Source organism: Vanellus vanellus (assembly GCF_965231255.1).
Source record: "Vanellus vanellus genome assembly, chromosome: 1".
In the NCBI taxonomy this organism is placed as follows: Eukaryota; Metazoa; Chordata; class Aves; order Charadriiformes; family Charadriidae; genus Vanellus; species Vanellus vanellus.
This window is the reverse complement of record NC_138905.1, coordinates 58,203,256-58,225,144: the sequence shown is the minus strand read 5'-3', so window position 1 is coordinate 58,225,144 and position 21,889 is coordinate 58,203,256. Positions and strand designations below refer to the sequence as shown.

Here is a 21,889-nt window from a genome sequence, read left to right as displayed (position 1 = left end):
ATTTCTGGGCTTTGGGAGTCAAGATCAGAAGATGAGTCAGCAACCGTGTACTTTGATCTGCAAACAGACTGGTGTTTGAATTCAAACAACTTTGTGTTGTCGCTTTTAATTTCAGTACCGGGTCTGAGAGTAGCAGTTACCAAGTCCGGTGCTGTGCCTGGGGCATGGAACATACATAAAGAAAGAGGAATGAGCTGCTCTGAAAAAAAGAGAACTTGGCTGAGGAGTCTGAAAAGGCTGACAAGATTTTATTGAAGTTCAAAATGCAAAAAGGTCAGATTGTCTCCCTACCCCCTCAGTATCCTTCCCATCCAGCATATCATAACAAAGTACCAGTATTCACAGTGACAGCTCCAGCAGAACCACAAGATCATTAGTCCCAGCCATGGCCTCCAGCACCCCATGGATGAACCCATCTAAAAGCCATGCGTATTTCTGGTATCTCAGCCTTGAACATGGAGGTCCACTTAGTCTTTACCTGGACAAGAGGCCAGATATTAGAGACCATGCTGACCTGAAGGTCTCTGAAGAATGCTCCAAACTGTGGCTGTTGCACGGTTAAGCTGAATCCTAAGAATAAGCGCTTCCAAACCAGTGATTCCCAAGCTGTGGGATGGGTATTGCTACCAGGACACTGTGTCATTTAGGTGTGGGACACAGGCAGGAACTCAGATTGTTACTGGGCATGTTATTGTCTCCTTGCTGCTATTTGCACCCCACCAAGATCTTATGGATCCATGTTCCAAAACAAAGCTATTTACATCTTCATTACTAACCACAGTGGTGCAGAAGCAAGAGATTAGCAAGGGCAATTCCCTGCATCCTTCATAGCTGCATCACTTCAGGGTCCCAGCAGAGGTCATAAGTTGTTCCTCAGTTACTCCTGCACTTAAGGTCCTGGAGCAGCACCTCCCCATGACAAGCAAAAAGCACAGAATGGGTCAGCTCTGGGTTTGGTGCTACTGAAGCAGCTGTAAATCCATCTCCATCCCAGTTGAATAATACAGCTGAGTACACACCACCTTCTATTGCAACTGGACCTCTTGCCTGAGACCGCCAGTAATCAGAAACACAAAAGCCCGTTACGGTGGGTATTTCTGCAAGATGTAGATGTCCGCCTAAAACTGCACTAGGATTAAGTCACCCCCCAAACCTTATTCTTGCATCAGGCAGCTCTGACCTGCTTGCTGCCTAACTGGGTATTCTTTGCAAGTGTTTCACTGTAGCATTTAAGCACTAACTTGCAGCAGTGATTTAAAAACCAGGGCCTCTGAAAGCTGTTAGTCTAATGATTAAAAGCTTTGTATCCCATTTGTAACCAGACAGATTCTCTGTCCTCTGCCCACAGGCTCTGGGAAAGGTTAGGGATTAAGCCTCAGTGCGTACTTCTCAAGGCAGTATGTTTGCTCAGCTGCTAGCATGCAGAATTAAGTGTGTGTTCTTCTCGCAGCACAAAGCCTTCTGTTGTCCAAGGCATCCGCTTTCTCCCCCATGCAATTGAGTACTGCATGCAGAGGTGGCAAAAGGTGCCTGTTCCAAGCGTTTCTGTGATGTTGGCCAGCTGCTGCTTGCGCTAGTCAGGGCTGGTGACTGCACATGGCATCAGCCACCACCTACATTGAGCTGAAGTGCTTAGAAGGCAGAGTATCTCTGGAAGGGGTATCCTTTTCAGCACCAGCCCATCTGATAAAAAAAAAAAAGAGCAGCTCTTTTTTTCCAAAAGTCTCAGCTACAGCTCTCTGTTGTCTCTGTTGTCCAAAGCCTGCTGCCTCCCCATGAGGCAGCTGTGGCAGCACCCACAGGGACCGTCTGAGCACCACCGGAGAGTGGATCTGGCAGGAACGGCCGCTGGCAGCAATGTTTATTCAGTGATCTGGGAAGCAAGCTTCAGCTTCCTCTTTTTCTCTTTAAGGCTCCTCCTGCTGCATCACGAAGATGATTTGGAAACCCATTACCTCTTCTCAATTTTCTGCATCTGCAGGCTGAGTGACGTGAAGCTGGCCAGGAGGTCTGTAACCTCGTCCACCTGACAGAATACAGTTAGTTGTTAGGCAGAGGAATGCAGTTGTGCAGTCGCCCACCACCACAGAAGAAAACCCCATGCAGCAGGGACCACCCCTGCACCAGGACTGCCAGTAATGTCCACGCTGAGCTTATACTAGGATGGGATCCCTTTGGCCCCACTTTTGTGTAGGAGGGCTCTAGTCCACACGATCAAACAAGTCCTAAGGCAATGGGAGCCTCTCTCCATTCCTCAGGAGGCTGATGCTTGGCCTCCACCTTGCGTGATTTAGCCAGTCCTGAAAATAGAAGTGTGTTGCTGCATTACCCAGAATTCAACAATAGTATTAGGGCTGTTTCCTCTAAGCCTGTTTCTAAGGGCCCATCTTTTGTAGAAAAAAAACCCAAATAGGTCCTGCAGCCCTGTGTGGTTGTGCTCATCCTAGCCTTAAAATGCCTGTTCCCTTGGCCCACCTAATCTTCAGCTTTTCTGCTGAGCTGCCAGGCACAGTGATGCTTTCTGCATTTTGAATTCCAACCTAAAGGATGACCTTGAGTCATCACGTAACTTGGCCATTTTACCCATTGTGAGCAAGAACACTTCCATAACCATGCCTTCAATGTCACCTTGCTCATGCAGTTGCATTCTCCTAAACACAGAAGTCAGAACGCAAGTAGGTGAGTCACAGTAGTTCAATGCTGCCTACCTCCTCCTTTGTGCTAGTCATTTGTAACCTGGAGCAGAGGTCATCCAGCTGTTCCTTTTGCTCATGCCTCCCTAGACGCTCCAGGTACTCCCGCAACATCTGGATAATCTGAAACCAACAGGCATAAGAGGCAAACATCAGACAGCTGCACCAGGCTGGGATGTTTTTACAGGAAAAATTAAATTGGAGTTAAATTGCCAAGCACACCCTTGACGCTGCGGTACATGGCAGAGCACATGACCCACAGAGAAGAACACATGCAAAGCAACCAGAGAGCACTAATGGCAGCATCAGAGCCCAGTGAGTCACCAGAGGCATTGATCAGCCACAGACTAGTCGTGACCCCTCTGCTTTGTTGAAAAATAGGGAAGAGAGAGAGGTTCAGCTGAAAAAGCACAAGGTCTAGCCCTGAAAGCACCAAGCTTTTCTTTATAGCTAGCTAGCTTCTCTCATTGTGAGGAGTAAGGACTTCCCGCTCCAGCAGGATGTGCTTTGTGCACTGAGGATGAAAATTATTGTGGCTCCTGAAGCGAGGCCCACACCTCATGCATTTGTGATGCAGCCCCGTGACTGCTTTCCTACCCCATGCCTCCACATATTGGAGCAGGGCAGACTGCGCTAGGAATGCAAAGTCCCTGCTGGAATGCATATACTATAGCTACAGCTCCATGCTGTGGTCCCTGTCCTGCCAGAAGGTCTCTTACATCCTGCCAGAAGGTCTTACATGGCGGTTGAAGAAAAGAGAGTGCTCTATACAGCCTGAGAATTAAGACATTCAATGCATCCTTGGCCTACCAGAGCCAAGAGGGGTCCTGTAAAAATGCAGAGTAGCGGTTGGGAGAAAGGAAGGCCTCTGAAAATAGAAGGAAAATGTCAAACTGTCCCCAGAGCAGCTAAGAGCCTGCAGACAACTATTTAAATAATGGGTGCAGGAGACTGCTAGGGGCTGCACTGCCTTACCAGATCATGGGACTGTTTCTTTTACCTGTTTCACTTCAAGGCGTACGGCCTCCAGGCTGTGGGAGAGTCCTTCCTGCAAGATGTTTAACTTTGATTTAGCCAGGTGCAGCGGGGTTCTGCCAGCTCGATCCAAGGCATCAACTCTGGCCCCTGCAAGATGCATGAGCAAAGACAGAAAGTGAGGTCTGTCTTCAAGACGTGGTGTCCCTGGGAAGTACCAACAGGGGCAGTGCAGAAAAGGGACAGGCTGTAACTGTTATATAGGAAATGTTACCTCCGCGCAGCAGTGTGGTGATGACAGGAACATGGTTCGTGCAGGCAGCTGGGGAGGAAAAACACAGGACACACAACTCAGAGGTACTAGCAAACAACAAAGGACTTTCTGCAAGTCTGGAGCTTGCCACTTCCCAAACAGCTCTCTGCCATGAGAAAAAGGAACCGCCCAACTGTTAAAGGTAACCTCATGCACAAGTCAAGGTATTCTCTCTGGAACAGATGTCATGCTCCTTGGGGCTGGCAGAGGGAGGGAGATGGACTTTCTCTACCTCTGACCCTGAAAACTTCATAAGGGGTGAAGCTAGTGAAATGCAAAGAGTCCCCCCTAAGTCCTTAAAGCTGAGGATGCATACTGTGGTGCACAGGAGAGAGGAAGGTAGAGAGGGAAGAAACAGCAAGGCAGTGTTCACCTCACCTCTCTGTATGCAAAGCTCATCTGTGTGGCACTTACCCAAGTGTAAGGGGGTGTTTCCCAGCCCATCTCTCTGGTTTGGGTCAGCCCCGTGGTCCAGAAGCAGTTGCACTGGAAACAAGGAAACAGAGCCGAGTCAGTCCCTTCCCTTTGCCACACGGGTCATGCCCACGCAGGCCACAGGTCTATGTGGCAGCCATCAGGCTGCCTTAGGGCTGCTTCTGTTCAGCTCATCAACTTCCTCCCTGAAACAGGGGACAGAGGTTTGCACAGCAATGCAGAAGGACCCAGCACAAATCTAGGCAGTGCCACTGCCCTGGACTCCTTGAAGGGAAGAATGGGACTAAGAACATCCTTCTGTACCAGTACAGCCCTAGAGCTGGGAGACCCTCCTCCCCCTTCAGCAAGGGGACGTGGCAAGCCCAGGAGCCAGAGTTCAGCTGACAACTTCGCCACAAAACTCATGGAAAACAGCAATCTCTGTCATGCACTGAACCAAAACAAAGACCATCCTTCAAAATCTCTGCCACAGAGAGGCTGAAGACAGAACTCCCCCTCCTCACTCACCAATGTGATCGTTGCCATTGCAGGAGGCAAAGTGCAGGGCTGTCCGGCCTTTGTCATCCGCGGCACAGGGGTCAGTTCCATCCTCCAAGAGTTGCTGCACTGACAGCGCCAAGGAGGAGAAGAAAGCAGGTAAGTTAAGGGGCACCTGATCAGAAAGCGGTCATGCTACCTGCTCTTCTGTGTTTAGATACGCATTCTGACAGCTGTCAAGTCAACTGGACTTGAACCAGCTCCAGGGAGCATCCCGGCTCGGCAGAACCAGCCTAGGCAGCGTACTCTCCACCCTCTGTTACAGCCTTCACCAGCTTCCATGCACTGCCATAAAAGATAAGCCAACAGCTGTAATGGCTAAGGCTAAGGATCCATCTAGCCAAATATTCAAGCCCCTAGGACAGTGAGCAGCAAATGCCTACAGAAGAGTATATAAAGATGGCAAGGATGCAGGGCTAACTCTCACAGCCTTTAGTCAGCTGCACCTCAGGCACTTCCCATGCTAGAATTAGCATCCTGTGCTTATAAGCCCTCCATAGATTTGCGTGGTCATTTTCTGCATCTGTCTAAACTTTTCACATCAACATGGACCCACGGTGAGAAGTTTCACAGCGTAACCACATGCAGTGAGAAAAACCACCTCTTCACACCTGTTTTGAATACGCCCCCTTCCTAGATTCATCTGAAACTCCTAGTTTTTGCCATACTAATGATGGCTACTGACTGCAAAGCAGGCAGGTGAGTGCACCAACCTGCCAACAGCAGTGCAAATGTACCCTCAGGAGATGATGTACGGAAGTGAGGTAGTGAACAGCCCGAGTAGCCATACCATCATCTACTCACACTTGTCCCCCATGCTTTTCCACCCAGCTACTTCTTCAACGCCACCACAGGCATTTCTTGTAACCTGAACTACCTCCTTTTCTCAGATAAGGAGGAAAAACCTGCTCACACAGAAAGATGGAGAAACTAGTATGACTCTCCAGTATTGGGTATAACAAAGGCAAACAGATCAGTAAAGGCTGAAAAGATAGGGACATAAAAGTAGCATCTACAGCAACATAAGTAAGGGCACCTGTATGGGCTGTCACTCCTATTGTTTTGAGATTATCCTGATATAGTAATCAGTGTGTAAAATAAAGCTCATTCCGAAGCTGTTAAAAATACTGACAGATTAGCTGTACTTTGAGATCTTTAATAGCACATCCTGCAACAGTCATGACTGACCAGTATTGAAGATAAGAAATTAGATAGTTTGGACCACTGAAAGTCACTGTTTGTCTCAACTTCCAGAGATCAAACTACAGTCACATATGAATTTCTTCCTGTACACCTGCTGCTTTAAGTGTGGTAGAGAAGTGAAAGAAAAACCTGAAAAGATGGAAATTGTATTAATGGCAAACGTTTGATACTCTGGAAGAAAGACAGAGAGACTGACAGTGCCATCAGTAAGAAGCATTAATGGGGAATGCTTTACTTAGTCCTTCCCTGAAGTAAGTAGGAAATGACATAACCTCTCCCACCCAGTGCCACCACAGGAAACAGCAAAGATTTTTACTTGTTGATGAAGAATAAATTCATCATCAGACACTTCCTCAAGCTGCAGAGTACACAAAACACAGCAGGACTGTAAACAGGGAAACCTGTGTATCAAATACAGGTGTAAAATTCTAAGATGGATTGAAACCAAGACTTTCATAAAGCCTGACTCTTTCATTCTTCCTCTTGATTTCGTGACTAAAGCCAAGCCTTTCTGTACTGACAACTCACAGATGAACTTTACCAAACAGTTCATGAAACAAGGTATATTGTGGAGCCGAAGGGTGAAGCACGCCAGACAGACCCCCGTCCTGATAATCTGGGAGTTTCTACAAGTCAAACTAGTTTCCAGTTCTGTTCACAGAATGGCTCCATAAACATTTAGGCCAGAACAGCTGAGAGAACAGTACAGTCTAAAGAAGGAGAACGATAAGGGGCAGGTAATATACACCAATATTGCTGCTAGACACTTCATATCAAATCCCACCTTCTCTGAAGTCACTGTAAGAAGCCTAGTCCAGAACTGGTCCTGGTTCTGATCTACTGGGTCACGCTGTCTCATCACACTGGGTATAGCTTAGATAATCGTAACTTTTCCACCTTACCAAAACACTACTCTCTTGCTGCTTACAACTGGGCAAAAGTTACATACCAAAAAAGCTGGTTAAGTGCAGTGCTGATTAGCTTGAGGCAGCTGGAAAACTAACACTATTAACCGGATGCAGTGAAAAAGTGATTATAACCAGCCTCACTCTGCTCAGAGAATGAAACAAGGCTCCAAAAAAGCAATTTCTAGATTTGCAGCATCCAAAGCATGATATCTGCAAACTATCTGTGCCATCCCCATCCTCTCCTAAAATAGAGGTCCTTTACAAAACTGCCGTTCCAGGAAGAAGTTCCAAGTAGGCAGAAGTCTTACCTGTGTCCAAGTCGTTGCTATTGGCAGCTTCACGCAGCCTTTTCAGAGCTATGGAGAAAAGAAAGCAATCACTGGAAAGCATAAAGGAAAAAGGAGGGTTTCCCTACCGAAACATCTCATCCCGGCGCTTGAGCCCAGGTGCAGGGCCCAAACCACGCTGGTGCTGGCTCAGCCCCGAGAACGGGAAGCAGGAGATCAAGATGCCAGGTAAGAATCGCGCTCCTTGTCTCCTCCTGAGGCCGACCACGGGCCCTCCCACTCCCGATGGACACCCTCCCCTGGCAGGAACAAGGGTGCCTTCCCAAACCGCCCACCGAACAGATCCGACCTCCTTCCAGAGACTCCGCACACGGGAAAGCCGAAGCTTTACCGGCTCCCCAGATCGGAGCCTCTCCACCCCGCCGAGACCCGGCCTTCAGCACAGCCGCTCCCCGTGGGAGGGACGGGCCGTCCCAGGGAGGGGCGCTCCCCGCCGCCCCTCGCTCACCGTGGCTCTCCTTGCCCGTAGGCCCCAGCCGGCGGTGGAGGCGGGCGGCCCTGCGCAAGCGGCGGGCCGGGATCTTGCCCGCGGGCTCCTCCCGCTGCCACACGACATGCAGGTAGCCGAGGGGGCCGTCCGCCGCCGGACCCAGAGCCAGCCTGGACCCCAGATCCAGATCCAGATCCAGATCTAGATCCGGATCCTGCTCCTGCTCCTGCTCCGGCTCCTGCTCCGGCTCCGGCCCCGGCCCCGGCCCCGGCCCCGCGCCGGACGCTGCTGCGGCCCCACCGCTGCCCTCCATACTCTCACGGGCCGAACCAGGCCGGGCGGGGCGCGGTGGGGAAGAGGGGAGGGTCGGGTCGTCGCTATAGCAACGAGGCGGGCAGTGTCCTCTCGACCAATGGGAGGCGCCGCATCCCTGTGGGTGCAGCCAATGTGGAGTTAGAGGGAGAAGGCAGAAGAAAGGCAAGGGGAGAGGCGAGGCGGGAGGTTGGAGGCGGTGCCCAGGCAGGGCTGACTGGCGGGCACAATCTCCAATCAGAGCGAGGGGTGGGCCGCACCAGGCTCTTTGCCGATCTGCCCGCTGAAGACAGACAGTTGTTTCAACCAGTAGAAGGGCGGTATCCACCCACCCGGCTCCGCGGCCGCAGCTCTTTCCGGCACGAGCCCCACCCCTGGTCCCACCTCCCTCTTCCTGCCCTCTCGGCGCCGGGCCCGCGTTGCCGCCCGGAGCCCTTTCCCTGCCGCGCCGCCGCCGCCATGGCCTACCCGGGGGAGGACTACGACAACGAGGTGCGGCTCGGGGTTCCCGGAGCAGCGGGAGGGGGCCCACGGGGGGGGGGAGTCGGGTCCGGGCTGGTCGGGGTGACTCGCTGCCGCCCTCTCTCCACAGGCTGCCTACGACCCCTATGCTTACTCCAACGACTATGATATGCACACGGGTGAGTGCGGGCCGCGGCCGCGCCGCCGTCGTGTGCTGTCGGGTGCGGCGGGGCCTGCTGGCGCCCGGCTGGGTCTGTAGGCTCGGGCCGGGCCCTGCGGCAGCCTCTTCACTGCTCCTCTTTGCCTTCAGGAGACCCGAAGCAAGACCTGGCCTACGAGCGGCAGTACGAGCAGCAGACCTACCAGGTGATCCCCGAAGTGATCAAAAACTTCATCCAGTATTTCCACAAGACGGTGTCGGATCTCATTGACCAGAAGGTGTACGAACTCCAGGCCAGCCGTGTTTCCAGTGATGTTATTGACCAGAAGGTGTACGAGATCCAGGACATCTATGAAAACAGGTACAAAACTATTCGTCCCACAGTGGAGATCGCTGTTTAAACTGTGATGAAAGTGCACCCTGCTTTTAAAAGGAAAGGTTGACTAGCTGTCTTGTTCCCAACCCGAGTTTTCTCCAAAACACTGCATGAGGTTTGATTTGATCACTGGGGAAATAGCAGATATTTCCAGGCCATTAATCTAACAGAAGTCTGAGTTGTCACCTGTCTGAAGGAAAATACTAATCCTGTGCCTAACAGGTATCGGGGCAGCAAAAAGTGACCTTAGTAGTGCTAGTTAGGCAGTTTGCAGAAAGCTGTGAGGTGTAATTGTTGTGTGTGTTCCATACAGATGCTCCCACTCCTGCTTGTAGCTGTGCTAGCTTACCATGAGGGGAATGTGAAAGTAACATACACAGCTGTTCCATACTTCAGGGATAAATTAAAGACTTTAACTGCTTTGTTTGCCATTCTCATCCTTTGCTTCAACACTGGACTTACTAAAAAGGGACGATGGAGGTAGTATTCTACTTTCATCAAATCCAAGGCCTCTGTATTGTGATTTCTAATTCCAACACTGTCATACTGAGAAATGGATTCTAATACCACATGTGTATCTATCTTTCAGCTGGACAAAGCTGACAGAAAGGTTTTTTAAGAATACCCCATGGCCAGAGGCCGAGGCCATTGCCCCTCAGGTTGGAAACGGTAAGTCTTTTACTTTCTCTTTGCTGGTCAGACAGAGAAGGAAGTAAATCACTTGATATTTGAGTGAGCAGGTGCGCTGTGTTGCTGCCACCTGAGTTTGTCATCATTTTTCACTCTGGCAAGTCCTTTAGTAGATGCCTGGCAAGAATTCAAAACTGAAGGAAGTATCCTTTTGTCTCTCCCTTTATTATTATGGCATGAGGAGCGCCACCAGTGTATCCAAGAGACAGAGTTGCCTAGGCCTTCTGGCTTGCTAATGTCAAGTTCTGTCATCTTTTCCAGATGCTGTTTTCCTCATCCTATACAAGGAGCTGTATTATAGGCACATCTACGCCAAAGTCAGCGTGAGTGTTTGTCCTGTGTCTTCCTGTTGGTTGCGTGCTGGCTTCTCCATATCATAAAACTTGCCAAATTTTGCTGCTACCACAGCATCAGTGGTTCCATAATTTTTGCAAGACAGGATTGGATGGGTTTATGAGCTATAAGTCGAGTTGCTTCTAGGGAAGCTTAAAATTCTTGCCTTTTGTTGGTTTCGTGAGGATTTTCTGATTGCTGAAAAGCAAGAAAGACTTGTTTATCTTTCTAAGGCTCATTAGCTGTCTTCTCAAAGCTGGTTTGTAATAAGTGTGCAGATTTTCCTGGCAGCTTATATGAATAAGAAAACCTGGTCTGAGTTTTCAGGAGACTTTTGTAAAAGTTTTTTACTGACACCAAATGTTGTGGTTAGTGAGTTAGGGAAGAAGGAGGTGTTGAGGGGGGAACTGAATTTTCTTCTTGATGGAACTGTAATTGCAAGACCTATAGATCAGTTGGTTTTGTTTGTTTCTTTATGGTTCTTTATTTGTTCTTCAGATTAGCAGGCAGGTGAGAGGGGGTGTCACAATAGGAGGATGCATTATTTGTGATTAAGAAAACACATGGGGTCAGAGTGCCTTGCAGAGAGGGAAACATGGGCTCCATAAAGGATACAAGAGAAGGAAGCAGAAGGAATAATAGTCAATAAAACCAACCAAACAAAAACCCCAAATCAATAAAACCTGGTCTTTGTTTTTTGTTTTTTTTTTTTCCCTTAAGCTAATTTGAAGTCAATGAGAAAATCACAGTAGTACTTGGTTGTTTAAGGAAAGAAGTTCAGCAGGCATGTGATGTATGGGGTAAATGAGTAATAACTGCAGTTTTGATGTGGACCAGAGGGTGGAGAAATGGGAACTTTAAAAAGGCTGCTGTATTAACCTGAGTCAGGCTTTAACAGGAGAAACTGGTTTCTTGAGATGTGCTGTTAGTGGTTCTCAGACTGCCCTAGGGTGCCTCCAGGTGAAAGGAGGATGATTCTCGGAAGAGTGATTCCCTACTGTGTTTACTGGTCTTTCAAAGCATTTAGAAATATTGTCTAGAAGCAGAATTGTCAGTTTATTAAGGCCTCTCATGAGAGGAGAAGGAAGGAAGGAAAGCTGTTTAAGGTAATAGGAAGCTCTTAAGTCTGGACAGCAGAGAGAAAGACAAGGAAGGCTAATGCATCCTATTCACAGAAGGTTTGAAAGCTCGGTCATCTTGTGAAAAGCTACCTGTATGTGAAAAGTCAGCCCTATCCTGTGGGACAAGAGTGATACAATTTTGTTTTTTCTGAGTGGTGCTGGTGGGCGTCCCGGTTGAATATTGGCTCTAACATTTCTGAAATAGACCCTCTACTGCTGTGACTATTGACTGTCCTTCATATGCTGTTGTCCATAAACTCACTCTTGCTGTGCTTAAAACTAAACAGACTGTACTGACTTCTCATTGCAGGGGGGGCCCACGCTGGAGCAGAGATTTGAATCCTATTACAACTACTGCAACCTCTTCAACTACATTCTCAGTGAGTTACTGCAATTCATTTCTGGTTTGTGAATTTTGGAAAGGAAGAGAGAGTGGACAGGACAGAGCTAGAGAAAGGGTCAGAAGAACTGGAACATGTTTGGGTTTAGATCATATAGGGAGAAGTAGTCTATGAGCTTTCCATACGTTTGAGTTTGTTGAATGAAGAGCACTTTACATCCATGCATTTAAACCCACAAAAAGCACAATTAGTTTCCAGTGCTTTCTGAAATAGTGTAAAGTATAAGGCTTATTTAGCTTTCTGTCTTGCTGAGAGCTGCTTCACTTGTCTTTATTAAAGAGGAAAATGAAGGTGTAAGCTAGAGAAAACTTGGTGTTTCACAACTGTTTACTGTTGTTGACTCCCCTTGGAAAAAATTTTAGTGTTTATGACTCCCTGCCAGACTTCTTGTGGAGAATAGATCATTTAGGATAAACCCCTACAATCTGTGCAGCTTCTGAGAATCGCTGCTGCTGAGCAGCCATGCTCTGGACATTAACCCCATACACGCTCCTATTCTTTAAAAGTGAAGGCAGTTGAGGTAGCTACATATCATGACCCTACTGGAAGCTTTATTCATCTGCTGCTGCATCTCCCATTTCAGGGAAATTCTTTTGTTCTTTGTCTATTCCTCCAGTTCTGCCACTGTTCTTGCTCAAGGTATTAAGCCTCTCATTTATTACTTATGTTCTGCAGATGCTGATGGCCCTGCTCCTCTGGAACTGCCCAACCAGTGGCTCTGGGATATCATTGATGAATTCATATACCAGGTATATAACTATAAGACGGCTATGTTGGGGTGGCCTTGCCTCTGTTAGCGCTATAAATTTTCCATCACCTCCCTCTCTGTGATTTTTCATAGCTAGGACACCATTGCAGGTGAAAAAACTTTGGTGAGCACTGTTATTGCTGGATCACCAGGTAGATGAAGTAGTTGTAAATGTAAAGTTTAAGTTGCGGGGGTCTGGACTTCTATTGATATTTCTGTTGCTGCTTAGGGGATTATTTATTTTTAAACTCACCTTCATTTCTGCCTGGTTTGTGCAAAGCAGCCTGGCTTGAATCTGCTATAATCACCTTATTAAGATACTTGTTCAAACTATTTTTATTGGTTTATATGGTTTTACTGTAGTTTTGTGTTTCTTAGTCAGTAGGGCCTTTATGCTTCCACTGAGAGATTGCTGACCTGATTTGAAATCTAAGGTCTAGGATCTTGATGTTAGGAAATATTTTTCCCTTTATTGTTCTGAGTGCCATAAAACAGAAATGCTACTGTTTTTTCTCTATAGATTCCTTTTCCCATAACTTTTTATTATAGACCTGCCTGGAATTCCTCAAGTGCAGTCTTGTCAGGCTTATATGAAAAAGGATGTGTGCATATGTAGAAAAAGATGTGTGTGTATGCAAGTATATCTTACGACTTGGTCGTTCTTTTTGCTGTCTGTTCAGACAGCATATTTCTGTTTAGTTGCCTGTCCTAATTGTCTAAGAGATCCTTTTCTTCATGCTGTTTGCTAGCCTTTTGCTTCAGATTGTCTCAGCATTGTATAGGCTTTTCCCTAGGTGCTTTAATGGTGGTTTAATTTGTTGGTTTTGTTCTAGGTGATCTCAGATGAAACTCTTTTTTTTTTTTTTTTTTTTTTTTATATGTGACTTGTAGGTTATTGTAATGCATTTGTGATCAACTTGTGAGTTTAGTGCACTTAGCTGAACATCTCCAAACTAGCTTCTCATAATCAAATCTCTGCTTTTTCCTGTAGTTCCAGTCTTTCAGCCAGTACCGCTGCAAGACAGCCAAGAAGTCTGAAGAGGAAATTGATTTCCTTCGTTCCAACCCCAAGATCTGGAATGTTCACAGTGTCCTTAATGTGCTACACTCTCTGGTGGACAAATCTAACATCAACCGGCAGCTGGAGGTCTATACAAGTGGAGGTGAGCTAGCTGGGTGATGTCAAGCAAGACTGGTGTCTGTGCTGCCTTGCTTTGTTTTGACTGAGCTCTCTTAGCTTTGTTTGGGAGCTGGATCAAACCCTTCATCCGTGGATGGATTGACTGGGAAGAGGTTCTGTTGGCCTTATGTGAGAAATGCCAGTAATCGCAGTTGAGGTTTTGCTCCTTTTGCCTGTAAACACGGATGTGTAGAAAGCAGAGCCTGCTCCCTTGGAGGAAAGCATCATGGTTCCTTTTTTGCCTAGGTGATCCCGAAAGCGTGGCTGGTGAATATGGTCGTCACTCCCTCTACAAGATGCTGGGCTATTTCAGCCTGGTTGGACTGCTGCGTCTGCACTCTCTGCTGGGGGATTACTACCAAGCAATCAAGGTTTTGGAGAACATTGAGCTCAACAAGAAGGTAACAAAACATATTTTAAACCCTCCATTGCAGTTTTCCAAATGCCTCTGTTCAAACATGCTGGTGAAAGATTGCCATAATGAATCTTCCAGCTGAGGAGCTGTTTGTAGCTGTTGTTATCAAGAGTTTGTTTCTAGGTTAGCTGGCAGAGGTGTCTAGTTCCACATTTGTGTGCACTGCACGCAGCTGGAGCTTTGGCATTAAATCAAGCCATATGATAATGCCTGATGCTGTTGCAGCACAAATGCCTATGTTTTTCAGGAGGTTTGCTGTGTCGTGCAAGGCAGTGTTGTTATAGGGAATATTATTTTAACTGTAAGTGGTAACGCAGTGATAGCTACCTGAACACGTTGTTCCCACCTTGGTCAATGACTCATTCTTTTTTTTTTTTTTTTTTTTGACTCTTGTTCTAACTGTGCCTGTTCCCACCTTGCATGTGTTTGCCCTGGAATTGGGTGCTACTTTTGTTAGCCACTGTTATCACAAGTCCAGCTGCAACACGGGCTTGGCCCGAGGCTTGGCACAGATCTATGTGTGTGCTGTCTAGCACAGGGTGTGGAGTGACATAAGGGGAAAGGGAACTGAGCAAAGCAATATTAGGCACAGTGCAAGAGTCCTCTGCTTGCAGTAAGCTGAAACTGGAAAACATAGAAAGTGGGGTGATCTAATAAACAGTGAGGAAGCTGCTGCAGAGATGGGCAGGAGGTGAGGTACCCTGAATTAGAGCTCTCCTTTCTATATTTGGAATGGGAGTGAAGGCAGAGGTGGCTGGATTCTGGGTAACAAGCTGTTTAGATCAAAGGTGGTTGTCTCCCCTCTAACATAGCATGTTGATCTTTCCTTCAAAGAGCATGTACTCCCGGGTGCCTGAGTGCCAGGTGACCACCTATTACTACGTGGGCTTCGCATACCTTATGATGCGGCGTTACCAGGATGCCATCCGTGTCTTTGCCAACATCCTCCTCTACATCCAGAGGACCAAAAGCATGTTTCAGAGGACAACCTACAAGTACGAGATGGTAAGATACAGAATAGGTCTAGGCTTCCCAAAAGAAAATCCTTCTGTCTTCTTTCCTGCCCCTCCTCTGTCACCTGATAATCTACATCTAATAGTCCAGCCTTATTTTCCTGGACTGTGCTGCTTGGTGGTGGCTGGGGATCCTTTGATCTTCTTTGCCATATTTGCAATATTTCCTCTTAGCTGTGTTAGTAGTTCCTTTGGTTGTTCACCATGCAGTTGCCCTGGCTCCATCTGCTCTCTCCCTCTCGGCAGTGTTGTTAATGGATATCAGCCGTGAATGGTACGCTTGTCAGTGCTTCTTCAAACTCTGTCCTATTCCTAATCCACTCCTGCATTTCGTGCTGCCATCCAGCGTGACCTGGACAGGCTGGAGAGCTGGGCAGAGAAGAACCTAATGAGGTTCAACAAAAGCAAGTGCAAGGTCCTGCACCTGGGGAGGAAGAATGCTAGGCACCAGTACAGGTTAGGGGCGGACCTGCTGGGAAGTAGCTCGGAGGAGAAGGATCTGGGGGTTGTGGTAGACAGTAAATTATCCATGGCCCAGCAATGTGCCCTTGTCGCCAAAAAGGCCAATGGAATCCTGGGCTGCATAGGGTAGAGTGTGGCCAGTAGGTCGAGGGAGGTCATTCTCCCCCTCTACTCTGCGCTGGTGAGGCCACAACTGGAATACTGTGTCCAATTTTGGGCTCCCCAGTTCAAGAGGGACAGGGAACTGCTGGAGCGAGTCCAGCGAAGGGCAACTAAGATGATTAAGGGCTTGGAGCATCTGCCTTATGAGGAAAGGCTGAGAGAGCTGGGACTCTTTAGCCTGGAGAAGAGAAGGCTGAGGGGAAACCTTATGGCGTACAAGTATCTAAAGGGTGGGTTGAAGGAGGATGGAGCCAGGCTCTTTTCAATGGTTCCAAGTAACAGGACGAGGGGCAATGGGCACAAGTTAGAACACAGGAAGTTCTGTTCAAATACACGGAAACACTTCTTTACGGTGAGGGTGACAGAGCACTGGAACAGGCTGCCCAGGGAGGTTGTGGAGTCCCCTTCTCTGGAGATTTTCAAGACCCGCCTGGATGCAGTCCTGAGTAATGTGCTCTGGGCAATCCTGCTTTAGCAGGGGAGTTGGACTAGATGATCTCTAGAGGTCCCTTCCAACTCTGATAATTCTGTGATTCTGTGATTTCAGGCTACTGCCGTTATTTAATATATTTCCATTATCAGATAATCATTCACAAGCTGTTTCACTCAGCGTGACTGAAACGAAGATCCTGTCTTTCTGCCTAAGCTGTCTGTGGTGCCAGTTTTACCCCCTGTTGCTGCTGTCTCCTCTTCATCCTTATGATTCATTTCTAACTCTTTGCATAGCCAAATCCTGCTGTTCTTAATTCCACCATACTTCAAAAATTTGGTATGTCCATTTCAACCACACAGCTGTCTGTTTCATCCTACACTCGGATAAATCTTCCTTCTCAGTCTTTTCTTCACTGGCCTCCCTGATAACTGTCCCTTGTCAGGAGATGGCTGTTAAGCAGTCTGTCTTCCCTTCTCCTCTGCCCTTTTTTGCACCAAAGCAGTCAAACCTGCTTCTGGCCATCCAGGTTCTCTATGGCTCTGGATACATTCACTCTGTACTTTACCCTTGTCCAGACCTCTTTTTCATTGATGAGTGCCTTGATATGGCATTCATCTGCTGTGCCCAGAGTGTCCAGAATCACTGCTGCTTTGTGCTGTCCCCCTTGAGCACCATCAGTGTTCTGGTAAAGGGTCTTTCTCTGAAAACGCAGCTCCCAGCTCCCTCCTACGCCATAGGGCCTGAGCACGTTGACAAGCTAACAGGTTCTCTCTGTCTCAGATTAACAAGCAGAATGAGCAGATGCACGCACTCCTGGCCATCGCCCTCACCATGTACCCCATGCGCATAGATGAGAGCATCCACTTGCAGCTGCGTGAGAAGTACGGGGATAAGATGCTGCGCATGCAGAAGGGTGATGCACAAGTCTATGAGGAGCTCTTCAGTTATGCTTGCCCCAAGTTCCTGTCCCCCGTGGTGCCCAATTACGACAACGTGCACCCCAACTACCACAAGGAGCCTTTCCTGCAGCAGCTCAAGGTCTTTGCTGATGAGGTTCAGCAGCAGGCCCAGCTCTCCACCATCCGTAGCTTCCTCAAGCTCTACACCACCATGCCTGTGGCCAAGCTGGCTGGCTTCTTAGACCTCACAGAACAGGAGTTTCGTATCCAGCTACTCGTCTTCAAGCACAAGATGAAGAACCTGGTATGGACCAGTGGCATATCTGCCCTGGATGGAGAGTTCCAATCTGCCTCTGAGGTCGACTTCTATATTGACAAGGTTGGTATCTGCCCCTTGCTGGCTAGGAAATTCTGGAAGTGGTGGCAGCACCTGGTTTTGCTGCAGTCTGTGGGAAGCATCCCTTCCTTCTTTGCCATGTGAAGGGCTTGGCTGTCCACAGTGAAGCTGTAGCCCTGCTTAGTAGGCGTATCAGTGGATGAACAGTGATGGGATATCACAGGCAGCTTTGGCAGTTGCACCCAGAAAACAAAGGTCCTAAATGTCTTCCCCAGGACAGAGGGAACTGTTTGTAATTGTTCTTGGGAGGTGACAGTTGGGTGTTAGAGTGTTGTCTGTGTCAGGTGGGATTGTCAGCTTTGTAGGTCTCCCCCACGTCTCCTTTGCTTGACAAAGCAGGGATCTTGCTTGGTCATGTCACAGGTCCGTTTTTCACTGGAGCAGCATTTAGCTCTGTCTGCTCTAGGAGGAATCTAAACACAAGGTATGATCCTGTCACCGTCCTGGCCTTGGAGCTCCAGGCATCAGGAAGCATAGCAAAGAGTCTTTTAGGACTTCCTTTTCAAAGAAGATAGCAGTAATCATTACATTTCTTGCTAGGAAGAACAGGTTGTTCCTTGTTCTTGGTCCTTAGAGCAGACCTGTTTCCTGCAAGGTCTCATGCTATGTCTCAGCCTGGCTCTCCTGGTAGACAGCACGACTCGTAGCTGCTGGTTAGAGGGAAGCAGAGCGTGAATCGGGGTTGGGACTGTCAAACTGACAAAAGTAAGAGACAAAACCAGTCAGAATGTGCAAGAATGGGGGAAATGAATAGGGTGTGACCCATCCCAGGCAAAGGTATAGGGAAGGCAGCCCGCAGAACTGAATGATTACTCTGGGTCTAGCACAGGTCAGGTATGTGTGATGCTGAACCAGGGCTGGATTGAAGCCCCTTTGGTTGCTCCTCCCGTTTGGTAGTGCTTGCTGTCTCCCTGCTAGCGCAGTCCTTTTCCTGACCTCATGCTGTTCTCTCCCCAGGACATGATCCACATCGCAGACACAAAGGTTGCTCGACGCTATGGGGACTTCTTCATCCGCCAGATCCACAAGTTTGAGGAGGTGAGGGCGGGAGAACTGTGTAGCTCTGTAGGAAAGGTGGGGTAAGCATTGGGTTGTGCAGGCACTGGAGGAGGCGTGCTTGGTGAGACAGCTCTGCGACACACTGGGCGAAGGTAGGTGGTTTAAGCAGCAGCTGCTGGCCTTTGAAGAATGATATGTTTTTGTGTGATAAGTGCTCATTTGAACCACAGTGGAAAAGGAGGGTTTTACTGTCCAAAGGCACTGACTCCACTGTCCCTAGACAATTGTGGTGTTCCTATCAGTAACACAACCAAAATCGTATCTCTACCCTCATAACTAGGGCTCTAGAAAGTGGCTTCAAAGATTCCTGGAGCATAGATGTCTTCAGCGTTGTGCTCAGCCAGGGGGTGACATTCTGTCACTGCTCCACTCTCCCAACAGAGGCTGCTGTGCACTGGAAACAGGCAGCAAAATCCTGAGATGTGGGGACTTGAGCAATACAGGGTTGTGATGCCACTACTAGAAGTTTGCACGCTCTCTTCTCTCCATATCTTCCTCTGCTGTCTTGGAGAGGAGGAGGGAGTTCTACTAGTTCCCCTTCTATTTTGCACACTGCCTGCAGTTGGCCCGACAGCTCTTTTTGTCAGAGAGTTGGAGAGGAAGGAGTAGAGGCATTGGATAAAGGCTACTGAGGAGAACAGTAGTGTATGTTAATCACTATGTATTTTTCTGACCTTTGCTTTCTCTAATTCCAGCTGAATCGAACCCTGAAGAAGATGGGCCAGAGACCCTAAAACTTCTGTGGATGCAGTGATCGGTCTGTGCAGAGAAGTGGGTGGGAGACATTATTCTCTTTGCGGTGAGGGAGGGGAGCTCAGGGTTCTGGCACTTCTGGAATCTCCTGTGATTCTGAAGGTTTTTTGTACTTAAATAAGCAGACTCGTTTGGCTCAAAGTATCCTACAAAGGACAAGACATCTAATAAATTAGTGGAATTTTCCTTGTGAGCATTTGGTATCTGATGTACTAATTTATTTTTTCTTCTGTGGAAGGATATAATTGCCTCTGGAGACGTGGGCAGCTGCTGTTATGTGCTCTCTTTGGTCCATGCTGTTGCAGGTAACAGCAGGGAGCAGATCTCTTTCCATGCTCTGTAAAGACACACTGCACAGTGAAGGCTGTGGAACTGATGAAGAGAAAATTAGCTGTTCCACAGTGTTTCCACAGGATAGGGAAAGAGATGCAAGCTAATATTCCTTTTAGCTCTTGCCCCATACATTGAATAAACCTGAGTTGTAGTTGCTTTCCTAGAAGGTTGCATTTTTGCCTTCCCACCCCTCTTTTTTTTTTTTTTTTTTTTCCTTAGTTGCTGTGCAGTAGAAATGCTCCAAAGGGGATTGACAAGTTTTTAAAGGAAGGGGGAGGATTTTTGTAAACATTCAACCACTATTAACTTTGGTCATCTGATCAGATGTCCTTGCTGGAGGTTGTGTTTTATTTCAGCACAAGTGATGCCTGAGTTCTGGCCCTTAATTTAATGGAGTTCAGTTTCTCCAGAAAACTCCTCGAGGGCATTTAATTTGTAAAAACCCTTAAAATGCTGATTTTCCCAGCTCTCCAGCCACTTTGGATTCTTCGATACAAACTTGCAGTGCCTTGACAGAGAAAAGACAGTTGAAAACTAGCCCTATGAAGGAATCGAGGACCTGTAAATATCGGGGAAGAGAATGCAAAGAATGAATCCAATCTCATCTACCCTCTGCACCCTCTCTCCTGTCTCCTTTTGCAGACTGTCTTTAAATAGTTTGGTGTTTGATTGGTAGAAGCAGGTGCAAGTGAAAAATCTGCATGTGTAATAGCAAAGCTGCACAAAGCATGCCTCATATATACCATCTGCCTCTTCATACCCCCTCCCTCTCGTTCCTTTCCACTGAGAGAGGGGTCCTGGCAGTCCAGCTTGGCTTCGTATGCGAATCTGTTTAGAATTCAGGAATAATTAGCCTTTGTTGGATTATATGCCGTGTTTGAATGAGGGTCAAGTTTCTGGTGTCCTAGATACTGCTCAGAAGTAAACTGTTTCCCATCAAAAAGTCACATAACTCAGGCGGGCAGGGTACAGGCAGCACACAGTGAGATTCAATGGGCAACTCCTGCTGGCCTTCTAGCTGTTGCTGTTAGTGTTACACATGCTAAAGATTTACTGCCTCCAGTTCTGAAGGGTTTGAGGCAGCCGTATCATTAAGGAAATCAAAGGACTAAGATGCCACTGCATTGCAGCAGCCCACAGGAGCTGGGCTCATACCAAGAGAGTCGGCTCCTTTTTATTTTTAGGGCTGTCACTTTTGCTTGTGTGTATTTACCAACAGCAGCACAGTGAGCGTAGCTGTCAACGGCAACTCTCTTGCTACTTTCTTGTTATCCAAAGCCTAAATCTTTCACAGAACATGTGCTAAGGCAGATTTGATATATAACAGGAGAGCCTCTGGCAGGGCAGTATCTTCATGATCAGTTCTGTTTCATAGCCTAGCAAAGGAATCCAATGTGTTACTGGGATTTGTGCTGTTTTTAATTTGTGATTGGCATGTTGGAATTACAGACTTAATGCATGTATGTATCATCTTAAATCCTCCAAGGGTGACAGGCTATTCTCGGGTATGAATAGGCTGCTGCTTGTGTTTGTGTCTGCCGGAGCAGCTTCCAGAGGATGCACAGAGACCGTCTGCCCGCCTGCCTGGCTCCACGCCTTGTCCAAGGGGCCGCTGGAGTTTAACTGAGCGAGACTGGCGCTTGGTGGAACCAAGCCAGGAAGAGCTTGCAGCTCGCTCAGGGAGCGGAAAGATGGGCTCAGCAAGCCGTGGTGCCTGGCACTGCTTGAAGCTGGAGGAATGCAGGGTGTTCAGCAGCATCAACAGAGCCCTGCTGCTGCTGGAAAGGCGCTCTGCAGGGAGCTGGGGTGGATTTGCTACAGCTCAAGTCTTGCCTGCTGCAGCAGGGTTGGGTTAATGGAAGTGTTCTGGGGCAATTTTGGTCAAAATGGTTTTATCAGAGGGAACCACAGCGCAGCATTATCTCTCTGACCTGCAGTTGGGAAGGGCATGAGTGTGATTATGGACCCTGGAAAAGACAGTCAAGAAAACATGCCTGATCCTGCTCTCCCTTAGGAGATACATCAGGAAGCTGCTGTCAGGCAGGTCTGGGGGATGCTGAGCAGCCAGCTTGGTTGTTACAAACCTGAGACAATACTTAATTTCCTTTTTCTCTACATAGTAGCTTTTCCAGTGATTTACACCACAGCTTCTCGGCCACTGAGGGGAGGCTGCACAAGCCATTCAAGGAGAATTTATTTTTCACTTGTTATGGCTCTGGGGCCATGGAGTGATAGAATGAAACAGTGGAATAGAGGACGGAGGGTGCTAAGCATGAGATCTGAGTGGAGAAAGGAATATAGAGCCCCTATAAAAATAATTGGAGAGGGGACTCCTGGTT

General features: G+C 47.9%; 2 protein-coding genes across 2 annotated transcripts; one reads left to right on the top strand and one right to left on the bottom strand.

The window, feature by feature from the left end:
- Nucleotides 1-229: 229 nt before the first annotated feature.
- ANKRD54 (ankyrin repeat domain 54) lies at nucleotides 230-8,154 on the bottom strand (the record flags this gene model as incomplete). Its single annotated transcript, XM_082496148.1, has 8 exons — nucleotides 230-2,026; nucleotides 2,709-2,816; nucleotides 3,694-3,818; nucleotides 3,943-3,990; nucleotides 4,396-4,467; nucleotides 4,924-5,022; nucleotides 7,373-7,420; nucleotides 7,860-8,154. 8 exons carry the CDS (start codon nucleotides 8,152-8,154, stop codon nucleotides 1,952-1,954), a joined length of 870 nt encoding a protein of 289 aa, XP_082352274.1. The 3' UTR covers nucleotides 230-1,951.
- Nucleotides 8,155-8,549: 395 nt separating this feature from the next.
- EIF3L (eukaryotic translation initiation factor 3 subunit L) lies at nucleotides 8,550-19,402 on the top strand. Its single transcript, XM_082498351.1, has 13 exons — nucleotides 8,550-8,645; nucleotides 8,746-8,794; nucleotides 8,926-9,136; nucleotides 9,741-9,820; nucleotides 10,103-10,164; nucleotides 11,606-11,675; nucleotides 12,372-12,445; nucleotides 13,436-13,607; nucleotides 13,871-14,025; nucleotides 14,874-15,044; nucleotides 16,890-17,387; nucleotides 18,363-18,443; nucleotides 19,160-19,402. The coding sequence occupies exons 1-13, from the start codon at nucleotides 8,613-8,615 to the stop codon at nucleotides 19,196-19,198; spliced, it is 1,695 nt and encodes a 564-aa protein (XP_082354477.1). The 5' UTR covers nucleotides 8,550-8,612; the 3' UTR covers nucleotides 19,199-19,402.
- Nucleotides 19,403-21,889: the final 2,487 nt, after the last annotated feature.